This window comes from Ursus maritimus, unplaced genomic scaffold (genome assembly GCF_017311325.1).
Source record: "Ursus maritimus isolate PB19 unplaced genomic scaffold, ASM1731132v1 scaffold_22, whole genome shotgun sequence".
NCBI lineage: Eukaryota > Metazoa > Chordata > Mammalia > Carnivora > Ursidae > Ursus > Ursus maritimus.
The window spans coordinates 2343947-2364280 of NW_024424675.1; the positions used below are offsets into that span (position 1 = coordinate 2343947).

The following is a 20334-nucleotide window of genomic DNA, read 5'->3' on the forward strand; positions in this document are numbered from 1 at the left end:
TTCATTCTACACGATTCCCAAATTCAAATTTGGAAGGTTGATCCTATCTTGAAGGAGTTGGAGGGGACTCCTGGCCTCTCCACTCTTGGGAATGCAGTTCTGGGGTCCAGAACATGTGATAACTGTTATTATTATATATCTAACTTGTCTCTCCCTTCCCTATCAGCCATTCTTAAAGATATCTTTTGAGAACTAAAGCCAAGTTACATTGAAAACTTCGCAATGATGATGAGGCTTCTATCATCATTATCCCTGTTTTACGACCAATACAAGTCCTCTAAAGTCTTGGCACTAGGAAATGGAGACAGTAGAACGTAAATGGATGATGTCAGAGCCCCAGATACATCCTCCTAAGCCCACCCTCCATCTGCCAGCATATGCTGTCAGCAGAATCCTACCTTCCCCACACAGGACTGAAAGTGCTTAGAGAATTAAAACTCCCCAGCAGCAGCTGCTGTCAATCAATGACTGACAGGACTTGGTGCATAAATAACCCAGCTCCCTCTCCCTTTGATGAGAAGAGCCCTGAGGTCCTTGTTTTGTTGTTTCTCCTAGCCAGATTAAGCCTCAATTGCCCTTAGTAGTAACTAACTCGATGACATGCTCCTTATTGGCCGCCTTCCCTTCCCAATCTCAATTTGCACACCTTTCCAAATGTTTCCTGGCCCAAACACCCTGTTTGTACGCAAATGCTTGGATCTACTTCTAGGAGAACCAAAATGAAACATAGACCTTTTGACTCCCAGTTCTATATTTTCATTTTACCTGATGCTTTCCGGGCTTTCTCATCAGTTTGGAGTTTTCTGGAGAGACCATCAGAGGCCAGAGGTAGGTTTCTCCTTCCAGAAGCAGGCCATGTCCATTACTGCATAGTAGAAACCAGAGACGATGTTGGTCTCAGAAGCATAGCCTCCCCACCCAGACTAGTGCTGCAACCCCCTAGGTGGTTGTGTCAGCTGAGTTCCCTGAAGGCAGCCTCCAAGTCAGAGCTTAGCATGCACCATGGTTATGAGGCATCAATGGGATCAATGCCTCGTGTGGGGAGAGGAGGCAGGAGGGGGAGCGGGAGACATTGGCCCCAAATCAGACTTGGTCTACCCCATAGGGATCCCCAGAGCTAGTGTGGCCCTCAGATTTGTTTGGAATTGGGTTGAGATGACTGGGCCATGGGTATTGGATGTGGGCCAACCCAGGAAGGGCCGTGACCTCCAGGGAGGTTATTTCTGCAGATGAGGTGACCCCAAAGGAACTCACAACTACCTAACTTGTCCTACTTTGACAAGGTCCAGTTGAGTAGTGATCCTGTGTCCCACCTCACTTTCTTCCATGCTACCGAGAGAACAGCCATTCCAAACGTTCAGTGACTCCCCATCCTCAAGGTAAGAGGTCAAATTCCGTAGCCTTCAGCTACTCTGGGAACCCTCCTGTCTCCCACCAGCTATCTGTTTCTCCCAGGTTGTTCCCAGCCCCCACTGCCAAGCCATGCCCACATCCCTGCATTGGTGTTTCCCTCCAACTAGAGGAGCCGTCGGTTGGGGAACAAACTTTCAGCTTGGGGAACAAACTCTTCCTCTTCCCCCAGGATTTGACTTAAATATCGCCCCCTCAGACAGGAGGCACCTCAGTCTTCCCATCAAAGGAAGAGCAAATTGCTCCTGTCTCTGGGGTACACAGCTTGCTGTAGCAATAATACACCGCATTGTGTTCAGTTTGGCCTACTCCCAACCCTGCGAACTCCTTCAAGACATTTGTGGTGCCCAAGAGCTGTGAATCCATGGACATACTGGGGATTCAGTACATGTTTGTCCAATGCATTTTGGCAGAGCTTCTCCCAAAGCATGGATAAATGTGCCCTTAAATGAGAGCTAAGACCAAGATTAATGCACACCCTTGTCACAGCTGGGGCAGGAAAAGAATGAGGGCCTCATCAGGAGCCTTGGGATCACAGAATTTCTAATTCCTGAGCTTGCAAGCAAAAGAAGAGGAATTAGGTTCCATCACTGCTATCTCTGGCTACAACCCAAAAGGAGGAGGCTCAGAGCAGAGACACTTGATGAGCCTCTTGACTAGAATTGCTAGAATTTAGTTGGTTAGTGCTCTTGGAAATATTTTAGCATAAGTTAAATACAAAAACAACACACAGTACATTCTTCTTGTAAAAAATTTAAAACATTACAAATAAGGGCAAAGTCCCCTTTAACACCCCCTCACCTCAGGGCACACTTTTTCCTCCCCAGAAAAGTATGGTGTGGATCTTTCCATATCCTCTATGCACTAGAGAAACACAGTCACATTGTACAAGAATATTCATTGCAGTACTATCTATAACAGCAAAAATTGCAGTTTTCCCATAACATGTACTATTGGTACATTAGCCAGCTTCCCTCTTTCCATTTTTGTCATTTGGTGTGGGGCTTTCAGTAAACTCCTGCACCTGCTACTCCATCAGGTCCTGCCCTTGGGGTCCAAGAGCCACTTGGTGTGCTCCTGCAGAGAGTTTCAAGTGCCTGGAAATGTATGACCAGACCCCAGGAGGTGCCTTAACCAATGATGGGTGCAGGAGTGAGAACTTTACACTTTAAAGTCTCCTTTAAAGTCTCCTCAGTCTGCAGGGCTTTGCCAAAGATGGCCCCTTGCTAGTCTTCTCCTCCTTCCCCCACCCCTTACCTGGGACAACTAGCTTAATAAATCACATGCACATGAGCCCCAGCCCTCCAGGCTCTGCTTCTAGGGAGCTCACCTGAGACATCAGCAGTAGTAAATTACTAAAGATTGGTAGAATTATATAGTATACTGTAGTGAAAAATAAGGGGTTGTTGTGTATGTGTTAACATGGGAGAATCCCATATACCCAAGATACACCTTTGTGTAGGAAAAACTAATTGGAATATAATATGGATGTGTGTGCTAAAATACCATTTCAGGAAAAGAATAACACTGAGCAATGCTATAAGAAAGTTAACAAAGTGAGGCACCTGGGTGGGTCAGTGGGTTAAGCGTCTGACTTCGGCTCAGGTCATGATCTCAGGATCCTGGGATCGAGCCCCGAGTCGGGCTGCTTGCTCTGCAGGGAGTCTGCTTCTCCCTGTGCCCTTCACCCTACTCTTTCTCTCTCTCTCAAACAAATAAATAAAACCTTCTTTAAAAAGTTAATAAAAGCATAATTCTCCCCTCACACAGCACCATGTGCTCCCGCTTTCTTCCCCCACCCCCCGCTTTCTTTTTACCAGCCTGACATGTTCTGTTTTTCCAAGCAATGAGCAAAGCAGCTGCTGATTATGGGGACTTCTGCTCTCACTCGCCACCCAGCCAGGTCCTGTGAAAAGGGGAGAATTTTCCATCGCTAAGAGCAAGGTTTCCATTTTCTTATGGAACAGGTAGCTATGTTGGTCACCTCAAGAGAGTGAATTCTTTCAAGTTACCTGAAAAGAATCCAAGTAGAAGTGTTTGCTTTTTTGTTTTGTTTTGGTTTGTGTTTTATCTAAGGTGGAAGGTGGCAAATGTTCTATCCCAGAACAAGTGCTTCAGGCTGTCCTGAAACAGCTGGTGGGAAGAGTGGCAGCCTGGCAGTGGCAGCTGAAGATCCTTCTGGAAAAACGAATGAAGGAGGCTTCTGCCAGATTTGGGTCACCCAGAGAACATCACCTGGTTGGAAGACAGCTTGATGGGTGAGAGAACAGCATAGTATAGAGATTAAAGAATAGGAAGGGAATCAGAAAGAATGGTGAGCAACATATTACCATGAAGGTAAAGAGGGGAGTTGCAAAACCATTTGGAAGCTGAAGTTTTCTGGACTTCAGGAAGAGGGCAGGAAGGAAAAGGGGATGGTTTCATCATGTGGTAAAGGGCTTGGAAACAGTTGGGGTTATTGTCTGCACAAAAATGAAATGCTGAATTTAGCCTTCAAAGGGAGGGAAAGTCATGGAATTAAAGCCAACTGAAGCTTCAGACTGCTTGTCAGCTGAGGCAGTCTCCTCAGCTTCTAGCTCTTTGCCACGAAGAGTCACAAGAGGGGAGAACCCATTTGCTAAACTTGGAGCTCTCCTTGGCCCAGAGCTAAGCACAGCATTAAATCCGAGTGATCGTTTCAAACATACGGTATCATTTTGAACAAATGTAGTTTTCCTTTAAGAAGGTTGTTTTTTTTTTTTAAGATTTTATTTATTTATTTGACAGAGATAGAGACAGCCAGCGAGAGAGGGAACACAAGCAGGGGGAGTGGGAGAGAAAGAAGCAGGCTCACAGCAGAAGAGCCTGATGTGGGGCTCGATCCCATAACGCCAGGATCACGCCCTGAGCTGAAGGCAGACGCCCAACCGCTGTGCCACCCAGGCGCCCCAAGAAGGTTGTTTTTTGATTACAGTTGAGAGGAGAAATTGTAAAACGTTGAGCTCTTCCTCCAGTGTGTTGCTGAGAAACTGAACAGAATGCAGGGAGGAAAGCAACACTCATCGGTGTTCCCAGGCAGCAGGCTGAGCTTCATCATGTGCCTCAACTGATTTCATCCTCACCCAGTCTGGGGAGGTGGCTTCTGCTATTCTCCCAGTTTTACAGATGAGAAATCTGAAGCTTCTTTGAAGGGAGAGCTATGAGCCCTCTGTCTCCAGTATACCCAGCTTTTCAGGATGAGAACCCACGGTAAAAAAATGCGTTTTCTATCTTGAAACAGATACACATACATTAATAATGGAAATGGGTTTTCCAAAAGGACACACGTCTTTGCTGCGTGAGATGCACTGAAAGATTCTAATCTATTCCTTTCCTTTATTTAATGATAGTTTTAATGGAGTAAATTGCTGTCACAGCATATTAATGAGTCCTCAATTAAAATTTGAAAAGCACTCGGCTAGGATTTGTTATAATCTGATTTGATCCCCCCAAAAGCAGTCTTCCCAGGTAAAGTATGAGTTTTAAACTAACATTGCATAGCATCTGTCCTCTCGTCTTCCATCTATCCATCCATCCCTCTATCCATCCATCCATTCATCCATCCATCCATCCATCCATCCATCTGCCATCCATTCATCTACCCAATAAACATTTATCAGCATGCAGAGGTTGAACCAATTTCCAGATTCTCCATCAGAGGCACTGATGCTATCTAATCAACTCTCAGCTCCCAGATGGAAAAATTCAAATCATCAACCCATGCAAAGACTCAGTAAATGGCAGATACACACTCTAGAAATGCCCAACACAACAATTATAGATGGTTCCAGAGCTAATGTCTTTGGGCATAACCCCTTCCCCACCAAACAAGAAAATCTTCCTTTGGACAATCAGTCACAAAGACATGAAAATGTGCAAAGGAGGTAAGTGGAAACAGTCACAGTGGCATTCTGAGATGTCCCTGTTGAAGGTCTCACATAGCAAAGAACACAGATCGGGGACATGAAGAAAACTGAAATCACACCATTCCCAACCACTCCCTCATTCTTGCCTTTGAATTTGCTGTGAGTCCTGCTAACCATGACCACAGGCTGTTTAAAATTACACCGTTTGCCTTATTTAATTTTCTTCTGCAGTCATAAATATTAATTAAGCTAAACCACAGAGAGCCTGCATTTCGATCCTTTCACTTCCTGAGGTCCATAAGCAATTAAGACCCACAGCCATTTAAGTACTAGCTGGTTCTTTAAGTCTGCCCTGTGAATCCGCTTTTTAATTTTTTTAATTAGGTCAGATCTACAAATCTTAGTGGTTTCTTTTTTGCTACCTAACTTCTCTTGGCCTGTGGGTGTTCCCAATTTGATTCTCTTCCTGCAAATATGATCTATGTTCCTCCAACAGACTCGTTCATTTTCTCTAAAACAAGATGCAAAAAAGCATATAAGAAAAGCATAATAAGAACGAGAAATATTTGTGTGCAGCCTGTCAGCTATCTAGTGACAAAACCGCACTTTTCAAAGCTTGTTCATTTAATGGTACTTAATGACAAAGACAAAAGAAATTATTGTAAAAAAAAAATGAGGAATATGTAAAGGGAAAATGAAAGTCTTCTTCCAAACATCTCCAAGGGCCCAACTTCCGGGGTGTCATTGTTACCAGTCTTATGTGTAACCTTCAAATCCTTTCTATGCACAGACAGAGTCAAAGTTTATTTCCACCAAAACTAAATCAAGTCACCCTATCCTGCAACTATTTAACCCTTTGTCATAATCTTATACACATTTTACATGATTTTAGAGAGATTTAGGTCATTCTGTATAACAGCTGCATAATATTCCACAATAAAGTTGGGTTGATGTTTATTTAAACATATTCTTTTAGACTTTCAATATTGGGCGTGTTGTAGGTACACTACACACACATACACACAGTGCCAGTAATTGGACACTATACCCATGAGCATTTTCTTTCCTCCCGAGCTTTTGAGAACTGCCCCATCTCACTAAAGGAAAGTCCTTGGGGAAGAGGAAGAGATCTGGGTCAGAGGGCCTGGGTGTGGGTGGGAGGGCTGGGGGACTGGAGGCAGGTCCTCAGCATCGCACTCCCAAGACCACAGCAACAATGCAAGTTCCCACCACAGACAGGCCTACGTGTGAACCTTGAGCCTGATGCAAATGTTAGCCCTTCCACAGCCTATTTTCCTAAATCCATGTCCACTGGGGGACGGGGAACTCCCGGAAGAAGCATGTAGAAAAAAATTCTGTATTCCTTTTTTTTTTTATGTTTTTTTTATTACATTATGTTAGTCACCATACAGTACATCCCTGGTTTCCGATGCAAGGATTCGATGATTCATTAGTTGCGTATAACACCCAGTGCACCATGCAATATGTGCCCTCCTTACTACCCATCACCGGTCAAAATTCTGTATTCCTAAATTCAACACGTCAAGAGGGAGAACAGAATGAAATAACCAGGAAGAGGAGAGAAGGCAGTGGGTCTCAGAGGTGAGGCACAGAACTCCCACCAAGACCAGATGTTCCCCCTCATTAGCATCTACTTAGCACTTTATTTTGAAGACTTAGAGGAATGAATTCACCAGGTTTCTCTCTTAAAGGGAAGAGCTAAACTCTCAGGATTGTGAGAGCTATAGACCCATTTATGTAGACTACTTTGGAGAATATTATGCAGCCCTTATAATTCTTTATATATTAAACACTACATCTGAGGTCAGCATCACCTATTCCTGTCCTTCTGGCTGAAAGAGGCAAGCCGTGTGGTGACCGACTAGCTGGATGTGAAAGAGACAGCTGCAAAACCAATTTGTATTTTATACCCAGTTCCAAGCAGCTTCATACAATTCCTCACCAGCCTCACTATAACAAGCCACACTGCTTTAAAATCAAACCCAGATGAAGTACTTGGTCGAAAATTCTTACTGTGTTGACATTAATTCTCCATGTGCTTTTATAAATATGAGAGAAATAAGAAGAGTTTACCCACAGAAAAAATATGTACCCTCCCTTTGAGCAGTTCCTACCTGGAAGGAAGGAACCCTTTTCGGAATGAATGGCTTATTTAAATTCCCACAAGGGAAAGGTGGTCTAAGCGCTAATTATGAGTGCATATTGCAAATAGAATAAGCATTAAAGAAACATCCTGAATTTTTAAATTCTTCTCACCTTCAAGACTCAGATTTTAATTTCTAAACGTTTCCTATTTTATATGAAAATATGTGAGTCACAAAGCAAGGGAAACAGTGTGTTTCTTAACAGGGGGGTTCACTTCGGTGTTGTCTGTGGGTTCAGTTTTAATTACTCTCGGTCATGTTGTTTTTGTCATGTATTGGTGGGCAGTGCCAGTGCAGCACGGGGTCAAACGCTGTGGAAGAAAATTCCCACTCTCAGTCACCATCAGGAAAGGCCTTTGTCTTTTCCAGGAGAAGGACCTGCAAACCCCACTGGAAATTCAATAAACAGGATCCCTGTCTCTCTCGCTCTCTTGCTTTTTCTCTATCTCTATCATCTTTCTATTTTGCTTCATTCAAAATTCATGTTGGGATCAGCAAAAAGTTTGTGGGATATTTAGGAAAGGTCCACAGGGAGGCAAAACCAGCCTGGGTCCAGTGGAACCTCTTCCTTAAGAGGAAAAGTTAAGGGGCCTAGGTGGGCATTTGCTGATGCAGTGTGATCACAATGGAAACTTTGCTTAGGCTATTTTCCATGCTTGGGAAAGGACAGTTTCCACACTGCAAAATGATCATAGCCACGGGTCCCCTATCGCTCCCCACCAAGCAGAGTGGTCCTGGTCTCCTGAAGACCTGTGGGAGCGGAGGAGGTGTGGGACCTGTGGGGGGAGCTCTGAGTGGATCACAGGTTACAGCACTATTTTGCCTGCACCTGCGGACACGTTCTGACTCCTGTGAACTGGGAAGGTGGAATCCAGGCTTTGGGGAGGGTCAGTGTGGCCACAGGTCACTGAGGGAAGAACTGACAGAAGGTGAAGAAGGACTTAACGCTTGTCCTTTTATCAAGTCACATCCCACGATCCATCCCGGGACAGACTGCAGGCTGAGTGAGAAACAGGCCTTGAAGGGCCGGGCTGGTCCATCGGTGGCCAGGGACCTGCAGCATGGCTTCACAGGGAAGCTTGTTGGAATGCAAACTCCAGAGTCCCTCCCCAGACCTGCAGAATCAGAATCTGCATTTTAACAAGATCCCCAGGAGATTCCTATGCACATAAAAATTTGAGGAGCTGTCCTAGGTCTGGTTAATTACCTCAGTCTCAATGGGTTGCTATTGCTCTATTAATACTACCCCTCCCTGCAAAATAGAGCTCCCACTTTTCAGGAAGCTCCACCATCCTCCTTCTGGAATTACTTTTGGAAGTAAAATTGACAATGAATACAAATATGTGTATTACAAACACTTGAGGGCTGAGCGCTCTCCGTGGCCACTGCTGTTCTCACACCCACAGGACGGGGTTCTCAAGTCAGCACTCACCACCAGCAGGAGCATCTCTCTGCTGCCTGCTCCTTCTTTCCAAAGCCAGAACCCCATAGTATCCCATTGCAAAAAGGTGGATTTGTAGCAGATAATTTGAACAACACGTCGCTCCTGTCTGGTTGCATTCTGGCCATATCCATTCTGCTGGCACTATGCTGACTACTTCAGAGGTCTGAGCCCTTGATTTCACTAGCAGTTCTGGGTCAACACAGGCAGAACACTTCACCCTGGGTTTTATCTATCCCTGCCAGCAGATAGACTATTTCTGAATGGTGAAATGTAGATTCCCCTTTGGAATGGGCACTGGAAAATTCCTGTGTCATGGCTGAAAGGAGGCATGAAAACATAAGGAAAACACTTTCTGCTAGAATCTGTAGCAGAAGCAGCAGGAGAAAGTAGAAGGAAACACTCTCTATGAGCCTGTGGTGTTGCCTACCTTATTCAAGGCTACATCCTCACCTCTGGAATATAAGAAGTGCTCATTAAAATAGTTGCTGAATGGACCAACGATATATAAACTCCTCTTCATTGTCACTGCTTCGTATTGGACCAAGTTATGTGTACTTCTTTTATGTTTGTGCAGAGCCTCTGTATCATCTTGAGATGGAGACAAGAAGCAAGCAACTGGTTGCTAAACATGAGACTCAAACTCCAGGCAGTGCTGAGTGCTTTCTGGTCTCCACGACTGTCACACGGTGTCATATGCTTCATCCTCTCATACTTACTGGAAGTGCATTTGTTAATCCATGTAAGTGATCAGTAGCTCATAGATCTAATTCTTAATTACCTCTCTGTGTAGACAGGAACTTCTTTGACATCAGCCATAGCAACATGTTTTTCTGTCTTCTGAAGCAAGGGAAACAAGAGCAAAAATAAACTATGGGAATGCCATTAAAATAAACAGCCTCTGCACCTTGAAGGAAGCAATCAACAAAACTAAAAGGCAGCCTACAGAACAGGAGAAGATATTTGCAAACGACATATTCGATAAAGGGTTAGTATCCAAAATATATAAAGAACTTGTACAACTCAACACCCAAAAAGTGAAGAATTCAACTAAAAATGGGGAGAAGACATGAACAGACATTTTTCCAAAGAAGACATCCAGATTGCCAACAAACACATGAAAAGATGCTCAATATCACTCATCACCAGGGAAATGCAAATCAAAACTACAATGAGATATTATGTCACACTTGCCAAAAGACTGAAAAAACACAATAGACAGGTGTTCGCAAGGTTGTAGAGGAAAAGGAACCCTCATGCATTATTGGTGGGAATGCAAACTGGTGCAACCACTCTGGAAGACAGTCTGGAGGTTCCTCAGAAAGTTGAAAATAGAGCTACCCTAGATTCAGTACTGGGTATTTACCCAAAGACCACGAGAACACTAATTCAAAGGGATATACTTACAGCAACGTTATTTAGCCAAATTATGGAAGCAGTACAAGTGTCCATCAGTAGATGAATGGATGAAGAAGATGTAGCATATGTACACATTGAAATATTATTTAGCTATAAAAAATGAAATCTTGCCACTTGCAACAACACGGGTGGAGCTAGAGAGTACAATGCTAAGTGAAATAAGTCAATCAGAGAAAGACAAATACCATATGATTTCACTTATACATGGAATTTAAGAAACAAAACAAATGAGGAAAGCAAGGAGGGGGGAGGCAAACTAAAAAACAGAGTCTTGACTACAGAGAACAAGCTGATGATTACCAGAGGGGAGGTGGATGGGGGATGGGTTAAATACATGATGGGGATTAAGGAGGGCACTTGTTGTGATGAGCACTGGTTGATGTATAGAAGTGTTGAATCACTATATTGTACACTTGAAACTAATATAACACTGTATGTTAAATAACTGGAATTAAAAACTTAAAAAAAAATTATCTGTGTAGCAAAGGATTCTGAAGAAGAAGTCTCCGGGGCCTGATTCTTTAGGTCTATGACCGACTCTTCATGACTCCTGTCCCCAAAGAAGTTTACTGCTTGCCTTTTTGGCAGGAATAACAGAGACTGCCTCCAAGAATAACGTTCAAATATATGAAATAGCTCCCAGGGCCACAAATGTAAATGCATCTAATTTAGGCATCCCTCAAAGAGGAGTTTATGCTCACTCATGTTGACATGTTATTATTCCTACTAAAAGTTGTCATTTCTTTATTTTTATCTCTTCCAATTATGTTAATTACCTGCTATAATAGTCTCACACACCAGAAATGTGCTCAAAACTCAAGAATGGTGGACAGGATGCTAAGTATGTACCAGAAATATTTGTCGAATCCTTGACCCAAAAGGCAGAGTGCTGGCCTTCTCCACAGACCCACACAGATGGAAGCAAAGTTGACAACTACTCAACCCAACCACTGAGAAAGCCCATAAAAGATGAACAATCCATAACTGCACCAACCTCCCAACAGCAATCAAATTACATGGGCACAGAGAGAGATCCAGGTGCCAAATTCATTCTAGTAGTACCCCAAGGACCGTCTTCTTTCTTCCCCTGTCATGCTAGGAAGTCATCATCTGTAGTTGGTGTGACTATTATTTCTCTCCTTCCCTCAATTCAAGGAGGAGCACAGCCCACTTTCTGACACAGGTAAGAAAAAATAATATTGGTTTGCTTTTCAGAACTCGAACCTGTGGTCCACTTGAATGGTGGCTTCACCCATCTCCTTTTCAGTGTGAGAATTGAATGAATAGCTGTAAGTTAGTTTGCTAAAGTTTCCATGACAGCAGATCTAATATTATTACATATTTCACCTTTAAATAATAAAAAAACAATTTAATAATAAAATAATAATGATATAAAATGACACAACTATACTGCAGAAAAGATGTAGATCTTTTCATATGAGCATCATATTTGTTTCATTTTATTTTATCACTATTTATTATTACTTCTTTCCCAACTTTTCCTGTGAATCTTGCCCAGGAGAGCAAGATTACCTTGTATTTAGGTACATTGTGCACTTAACTTACACTGTTGTATAATGGGGTTTTTTTCCCACTTTCATCAGCATGTTCGTGTGTGTGTGTGTGTGTGTGTGTGTGTGTGTGTTTTCAGAAGACTGGGACATGCTTAATCTTTTCTTCAATCTTTCACATGAATTTCCTTTGATAACATACTCTTAGCTAATTACCTTTCCAACTGACCTTTCCATAAACAACTGGTGTTTAGGCCATCAGAGAACTATGAAAGCCAGCGAAAGAGTATCTGAGGCTGTGTTCAGTACCAAATAGACTAAGCTTGATGGTCAGGATTTTTAAATAAAATTTCAGAATTAACAACCCTCCCACAGGAAGTGAAATGATGACTGTAAACTTTGGCACAACTATATGCCTTTTCTTTATGAAGACATAAAATTCACCCTGAAAATTCCAATCTGTGAATAAGAGACGTGTGCGTGTCTGATTTCTGCCAAGCCAAAAACTTATTTAAAAGTAAAACGTGTATTAACACAAGACTTTGCTGTCACCTTTTCATCTCCTGTCTTAATCTCACCTGGAGACCTGCCTAATAATACCCTAGAGCAAGGTCTGCCCCGGACATTTATTCTCTGAAGGGCTTCAGGAATTGGAGGATTGATGAGCCAAATGCCACCCCCACCCCAGACCTCCGCCCTTGGTATTTTACGGGGGTTATTTCTTAGGGAAGTTGAGCTCTGTTCATTGATATCCCCTTCCCCACGGGCTAGTTTCATATCACAGAGAGAGCTCCCAGGTGAAAGGGGTTTTGCTAGGGGAATGCTGCATAGTAGCGTCTTCTCCCCGGCAAGAGCAGAGGAGGCCCAGATTTGAGCCCAAGTCAAATCCGCTGGGGCAGCATCCAGAATAAAAACAGCGTGCTCACCCCAAGCACAGTCGTCAGTTATAAGGCGGCCTTATACGGAAGCGGGGCAGCACCAAACGAAAAGAAAGGAAAACACGGAGGACACGGGCAAAAGAAAGCTTAGCAGGTCTCGGTCCTAGGTAGGGTTTAAACTAAGGAGGTTATCAGGGGAAACATCTGTTTTCAACCCGAGTTACCCGCGAACTTTTTTCCTGGAGAGAAGCTCCCAGAGCAATTTACAGCATTCCAGCCTGAGGCTTTCGTGCCAGACGCTCTGAATAAACCTTTAGAAACCGAAGCTGCCGGAGAGGACCAGGAGTGTGCAGGGGAGGTAGCGCCTCCAAAGACCTCCGCGCCGGGGACGGAAAGCGAACCTCAGGCTGTGTGAACGTTCCTGCTTCCTCGCAGCAACCGGCGCCTACAGCGCACTGCAGGCCGCCCTCGCCTTCCTCAGAGCGGCCGCCCGCGCTCGAGAGGGTCCGGTACTGGCGGCTCGGACCCGACCCGAGCCCTCGGCGCCTCCGAGGAGGCAGGAGGCAGTTTGGGTTTGCGCAGAACTTCGGGGGACCCCAAAGAAATATCAATCCCGTATCTGAGAGGCCGGGAAAAGGTGCTCAGGCGCCGGGTTTCGGGGTTAGGAGCGCAGCACGGGTAAAGAGGGCTAGGGTCGGGCCCGATGACTGTGCGTCCGATAGGGGGCGTCCTGTCACTGCGGAAGCAGGTGGCGAGCGCTCCCGGGTGCGCCCGGATCCGGACCACTAACTCTGGCGAGATCTTGCAAGGTTCGCTCTTTGGAAAGGTACCGCTCCTTCCTCCCGCGAGCCTCCTCTCCAGGCCCCTCTCGCTCCTTTTGCTCGTTAAATAATTTCTAGAACCATAGTTTCGATCAGGAGCAAAAAGAGAAAGGGAGGTGGAACACATACGCACATGCACAGATTAGGTTAACCAGAATGTTCAATTTCATAAACACCAGAAAGCTATCTTTCTGTCGTTTCACAGGTTTGTCTGTTTGGGCGTCTCTTTTTTACTGAATTTGAGAAGCGATCCTTGGGGGGTGGGATTGACAGTGTGTTTTGAGGTGTGTGTGTGTGTGTGTGTGCGTGTGTGTGTGTGTGTGTGTGTAGCTGCGTGTCTGCCCTGGGCCTCTGCAGAAAGCTTTAAAAACAAATACCTTTCGAGCGCCAGCGCGCACCCCTATTCCCCAAGCCCTGGGGAGAACAGTTAAATGGCTCCCCTCATGCTCTGAGACCCTCATGCTCTGAGACCCCTCAAGCTGGGAATCTGGTCCCTTTCGCTTCCCAACACACACCTACACTAAGTGTGCATACACCCCACAACACACTTCCCGGGTGCACTGGGCCGGCCTGCCACTCCTGCAAGCCTTCTGCGCTGCCTGTGGCTTTCAAAGCCATGCAGACTTTGGCTTTGGGGGCTCCTGCCCTGGCACTTTCTAGGTGGTTTCATTAACCCCCTCACTATGAATGGGTCAAACCATTTGAGGTTCAGCCCAAAAGGTCGTGCCAGCGACTGCATCTGGTTCAAAGCAATGCAGGCCTGAGGTACCTGGGGAAGAGGGAAGGGCTGGCTTCCCTGCATGGACTGCTCTTCCTCACTGTCCTTCTAGACTGACCCTCGCACAGTCCTTCCATTCTCGGTGCTCACCTCAGGGCCTGCCACCTCGCCCCTGTCTTCTGACACTATTACCCATCACTTTGGGCAGGTGGGCCAGATACCCACTATTTCCTATTTGTTCTTTATCTCTGAGATGGGGGCATAGGGCTGGATCCTCATGGCCCAGCCTGTTTTTAAAACCGAGAAAAGAAGTCCACATCAAACACCTGTAATACGCCAAACCCCTCAATCTGGGCTCGCTGGGGTGTTGGTAGCTGGCCCAAGACAGATGATAATCTGAACCCAGAAGCTGGAGCAAAAATAAAAAGGAAGTATATGGTTGCGGGGCTTCTAATTTTTACGAAAGAGTCCCTCAAGAAAGCAGAGAACAGAGACCCCCCTCAAGTGAATTCCATGTGTCCCATTATTGATTCCTTTATTCCCCCCTCTCTCCTCCCGCCTCAACCCGCACCTCCTGCCCTGTTTGTTTTAGTTACGAAATGCTGTGGGCACCTCGGTTGTGACTGCAAAGTAACCTTGAAACACGGCGTCCTGAATGTCAGAGACAAATAGCAGTCTCCTAACCGTCGACTGCAGCTGGCGGGGCCGCCTGTGCCCTGAGCTCGGCGATCGGACAGTGCTCTTGCCCGCCAGCCACCTCCTTGCGGGTCGCCGGAGGCTGGGCTCCGAAGAGGCGAAAGCCGTGGCGGCCGGACCAGGCGCGCCCCGCGCGCCTCCCGGACCGGCTTCAGGTCTTAACTGTAACAGGGAGGGGCCTCCCAGGAACAGCGGCAGGCGAGTTCAAGGTGTGTACACAGTTTTTCTAAATACGACAGCGCTTTGCAAATTGGCTCTGTCACCGTCTCCTCGTTTCGACAGGGAATGAGCACTGAGAGCGAAGAAACCCGGGATGAGTAAATGCGGCGTTTCTAAGGCTCTGCGGAGGGGCAACCGGGCGCGGAGGCCGGACGCGCCTTCCGACAGGCGCACCAGGCGCCCGGGCGCTACGGGACCGGGCGGGGGTCAGAGCTTTGGGCCCTCGCGGGGTGGCTTCCTCCCAGGTTCCTCCTCCCACGGGCACTCCCCGCGCGCTCATGGGGAAAGGGGGCTGGAGCAGGGAACCTGAGCGCCAACTCGCCCCGCTCGCCCGGCCTGCTACCGGTGCAGGGCGCGGCGGCAGTGGGGCGGACGCCGGGCGCCGAGGGGCAGGTGCCGGGCGCTTGCCGAGGCTCCCTCTCACCTAGGTGTGAGCTGATTATTCAAATGGGCTGCCCGGGGTCTGGGGATTGGAGGCCCGCGCCGGCGCGCCGCGCTATATCACCAGCCGCCCACGTCACTGCGGCACTTGTTCGCTCCGCGGTCCACACCTCCTCCTCCTCCTCTCCTCCTCCTCCTCCTCCTCCTCCACCTCCTCCTCCTCCTCCTCCTCCTCCACCTCCTCCTCCTCCTTTCCTCCTCCACCTCCTCCCTCTCTCCACCCCCCCCACCCGCCCCCGCGCCGCGCGCTTCCCGCCGCCTCCGGGCAGCTCGCACTGCCAACCTCGGCCTCCGCCCGGCAGCCCGCGAGCGCGGCGGCGGCGGCGGGCGCTCCCTGCCGCGGGGATCGGGTCTCGGCCTCCTCCCATCCTTGGCCCCCTCCTCCTGTGGCTGACCCCTCCCGCCCATTCCAACTACCGCCTCCGGCCGGCCGAGGGAGAAAGAGGGAGTGGAACCGGAGAGAGGGAGTGCGAGAGAGAGAGAGAGGGAGGGGACGGTGCCTTGGCTGACTTTTTTTTTTTTTAAGAGGGTGGGGGTGGGGGTGATTGCTGGTCGTTTGTTGTGGCTGTTAAATTTTAAACTGCCATGCACTCGGCTTCCAGTATGCTGGGAGCGGTGAAGATGGAAGGGCACGAGCCGTCCGACTGGAGCAGCTACTATGCCGAGCCGGAGGTAGGCACTCGCCTTTTCTAGGGGGAAGTGGGGTGGTGGCGTTCGCACTGTTCCCCAACCTCAGGACCGCTTCCTTCGCCGGCACCCGCCCCCACCCCCAGCCGCTCTGGGCAGCCGCCTTTTCCACCCTCCTTCGACTCAAATGGGTCTCTTTTTTATACGACACACTGTTAGCCTTGAGATAATATTAACTTTGTGATCAAATATTGACTTGCGGCGCCTCCAAATCCTCTTCGTGGCCGAGCCACGCACTATCCTAACAGAGTTATGTTTGGCAGCGCGCGGCTGGGGAGGGGTGGGAGGTCGGCCGGCGAGGGGGTGGGGAGCTGGAGAGAAGGTGGGTAGGAGTTGGGGGCTGAGGTAGAGGCAGATTCAAAAGACTAGGGACAAAGAGAAAGAAAGTTTGTGTCTGCAAAGCCCAGCCGCGTGTAGTTCAGTTCTCGATCTCCTCCCTGCCCCTCCACTCAGTGCCTCCAGCTGGCCCCAGACTCTGCGCAGGCATTGGGTTTCGGTTCCCCTGGGGCCAGGGATGGGGTCCTGGGAGGAAGGATGAACGGAGAGGACCCTGGGACAATCTCCGTTTGAGGCCGCTGGGGCGCCCTAGGCTGTGACCCACAGGTTGTTCACTGGAGTCCGAGGTGGCGGCCGAGGCCGCGGCGCGGATTCGGTGTGCTGGCCTGAGAGTCGGGGAGAGGAGATTAATTTGGGGTGCCTGGCCTAGGGGTGCTCCGGGGGACCCTTGCTTTAGAATCTGAGCAAGGCGCAGAAGGGCTAGATCCGGCCACATGCAAACAGCAGCAGCCTGCTTGCCTCCTCCTCCAAGGGCGATCCCGGCGCGCTCCGGGTGAAACGGACTCGGTGTCCGGGTCTGGGGGCCGGGGGAGGGAAGGACTCCCCAGAGGCCCTCCCGGAGGCGGGGGCCTGGGCTGGCCCGGTAGGTGGGAGGTCAGGGCACGCTCTAGCTGCGGTGCTAACCCTGTGCGCCTCCCTCCCCGGGCTCTGTCCGCAGGGCTACTCCTCCGTGAGCAACATGAACGCCGGCCTGGGGATGAACGGCATGAACACGTACATGAGCATGTCCGCGGCCGCCATGGGCAGCGGCTCCGGCAACATGAGCGCAGGCTCCATGAACATGTCCTCGTACGTGGGCGCGGGCATGAGCCCGTCCCTGGCCGGCATGTCCCCCGGGGCAGGCGCCATGGCGAGCATGGGCGGCTCAGCTGGGGCGGCCGGAGTGGCGGGCATGGGGCCACACCTGAGTCCCAGCCTCAGCCCGCTCGGGGGACAGGCGGCCGGGGCCATGGGCGGCCTGACCCCTTATGCCAACATGAACTCCATGAGCCCCATGTACGGGCAGGCAGGCCTGAGCCGCGCGCGCGACCCCAAGACGTACCGGCGCAGCTACACGCATGCCAAGCCACCCTACTCCTACATATCGCTCATCACCATGGCCATCCAGCAGAGCCCCAACAAGATGCTGACGCTGAGCGAGATCTACCAGTGGATCATGGACCTGTTCCCTTTCTACCGGCAGAACCAGCAGCGCTGGCAGAACTCTATCCGCCACTCGCTGTCTTTCAATGACTGCTTCCTCAAGGTGCCCCGCTCGCCTGACAAGCCCGGCAAGGGCTCGTTCTGGACCCTGCACCCCGACTCGGGCAACATGTTCGAGAACGGCTGCTACTTGCGCCGCCAGAAGCGCTTCAAGTGTGAGAAGCAGCTGGCCCTGAAGGAAGCCTCAGGCGCCACGGGCGGTAGCAAGAAAGCGGCCGCCGGCACCCAGGCCTCGCAGGGTCAGCTCGGGGAGGCCGCCGGACCGGCCTCCGAGACTCCGGCGGGCACCGAGTCACCCCACTCGAGCGCCTCTCCGTGCCAGGAGCACAAGCGAGGGGCACTGGGGGAGCTGAAGGGGACCCCGGCCGCTGCCCTGAGCCCCCCAGAGCCGGCCCCCTCGCCGGGGCAGCAGCAGCAGCAGGCGGCGGCCCATCTGCTGGGCCCTCCCCATCACCCCGGCCTGCCGCCGGAGGCCCACCTTAAGCCTGAGCACCACTACGCCTTCAACCACCCCTTCTCCATCAACAACCTCATGTCCTCGGAGCAGCAACACCACCACAGCCACCACCACCACCAGCCCCACAAAATGGACCTCAAGGCCTACGAACAGGTGATGCACTACCCTGGCTACGGCTCCCCTATGCCGGGTAGCCTGGCCATGGGCCCGGTCACGAACAAAGGGGGCCTGGACGCCTCGCCCCTGGCCGCAGACACCTCCTACTACCAAGGAGTGTACTCCCGGCCCATAATGAACTCCTCTTAAGAAAACGGTTGCAGCGGGCTAGACCGGGACAAGGACAAGAGAGAGGAAGTGGGGCGGAGAGTTTGAGGAAGGGGTGTTGGAGAGATCCAAGGGAGAAGAAATCCATTACATCCCCACCCCCAGGACAGCAGTCTCCCTTCACCCTCTGCAACTCTCCCTCTGAAACAGATGGGCCACACTGATATCTATTATTCTATATAAGGAGGGAAGGCAAAAAGAGAAATAGTCAAAAACAAACAAACAAAAAAGAGGAAGAAAAAAGCAAAAAGCCTCTGGTTTCCACTACTGTGTAGACACCTGCTTCTTTAAGCATTTGAAAGTTCTGATTTTTTGTTGTTGTCTTTCTCCTCCATTGCTGCTGTTGCAGGGAAGTCTTACTTTATTAAAAAACAAAAACAAAAAAAAAAACACAAAAAAAACCCCACAAACTTTTGTGAGTGATTCAGTGTAAAACCATGTAGTTTTAACAGAGAAGCAGAGTTGTACTATTGTTTAAAAAGAAAAAAAAAAAGATGTAAGGGTCTGCTGTAAATGACCAAGAAAAAGAAAAAAAAAATGCATTCCCATTCTTGACACGGTGAAATCCAGGTCTTGGGTCTGATTAATTTATGGTTTCTGCGTGTTTTATTTATGGCTTATAAATGTGTGTTCTGGCTGGAAGGGCCAGAGTTCCACAAATCTATATTAAAGTGTTATTGCCAGTTTTACCCCTTGAATCTTCAAGAATTTTTTTCCCTTTGCCTGACTTGAAAAATACACAGGTCCAGGAATTATTTAAAAGTGGGGGAAGGGGATCCTGGCTGGTTGCAGATTTCATTTTATTTTGGTGAAGGGGGGAGCATGATGGTTGTTGTTTTAACAATATTTTATTATTAAAACTTTCAAACATACTGAAGGTGAACAGATTTTACAGAAAACACCCATGTACCCATTGCCCAGATCCTACAGTTATTGTTTCATTATACTTTTTATATCACATATCTATCCAGCTATCTACACCTCCATTGGTCAATTCAGGGTTGGGTTTTTTTTTTTTTTCCCGTAAATGCCTTTCAGATGTGATCAAGTACATCCAGAGTGTTATGGCCATAGACCTAAATGCATTTCAAAGTAAATTTCAGACATCAGTACACTTCCCCTTAAACACTTCAGCAAGCACATCATTAAATAGAACTCAATATTGTTTATGATTACTTTTGGAGTTTTAAGTTTATCTCTACACACAATGAAACACACAGATCCGAGGTGGACCATTCCCTGGGTTTGATGCAGGTTTACCTTCCAAGTCGGGAGAAAACTACGTATCTTAATTTCCCATCTGGGTCATGTGAAGATACAATGTAGTTGCTGTCTCTTGGGCCCCAGGGGGCTGACTTCTCTGGGGCGAAGCCTGAATTTTACTGTATTTCCAATCGTAGGCCTCCCTTCAGGTCAGTGAGCCCAGGTTGGATTTGCAAATTCCTGGTACAGGACTTTCATCTCTGCTTCTCTGGCACCCCTTTACCCTCCTGTGGAATTGGAACTCTGCCTGGATCCTACAGCCTCAGGTCCCTGTCTACACTCCACCAACCTATCCTACCTTCCTCCTTCACTTAAGTGTTGTGCTAGACCTAGCTGTAGCCAGAGAGCAGTGAGGCTTCTGGGACCACCTCCTCCACCGCCCCCCCTCCACCACCGCACCTGATCTAGAGAAACAGATTTTCTCCTGGAATTGGTGTTTAAAGGGACCGCTCAGGATGACG

The 20334-nt window shown here is 48.4% G+C and overlaps 1 protein-coding gene across 1 annotated transcript; it reads left to right on the top strand.

Annotated features, from left to right (window-relative positions):
* The first annotated feature begins 16188 nt into the window (after nucleotides 1-16188).
* On the top strand, nucleotides 16189-19854 carry FOXA2 (forkhead box A2). Its single transcript, XM_040637816.1, has 2 exons — nucleotides 16189-16275; nucleotides 17285-19854. Exons 1-2 carry the CDS (start codon nucleotides 16189-16191, stop codon nucleotides 18590-18592), a joined length of 1395 nt encoding a protein of 464 aa, XP_040493750.1. The 3' UTR covers nucleotides 18593-19854.
* The last annotated feature ends 480 nt before the right edge of the window (nucleotides 19855-20334 follow it).

What these genes read in the sequence shown, in the direction of transcription:
- FOXA2 (XM_040637816.1), top strand. Translation starts at nt 16,189, where the DNA reads ATGCACTCGGCTTCCAGTATGCTGGGAGCGGTGAAGATGGAAGGGCAC. An exon ending in GCTACTATGCCGAGCCGGAG is followed by an intron (nt 16,276 to 17,284) that starts GTAGGCACTCGC and finishes CTCTGTCCGCAG; the next exon opens with GGCTACTCCTCCGTGAGCAA.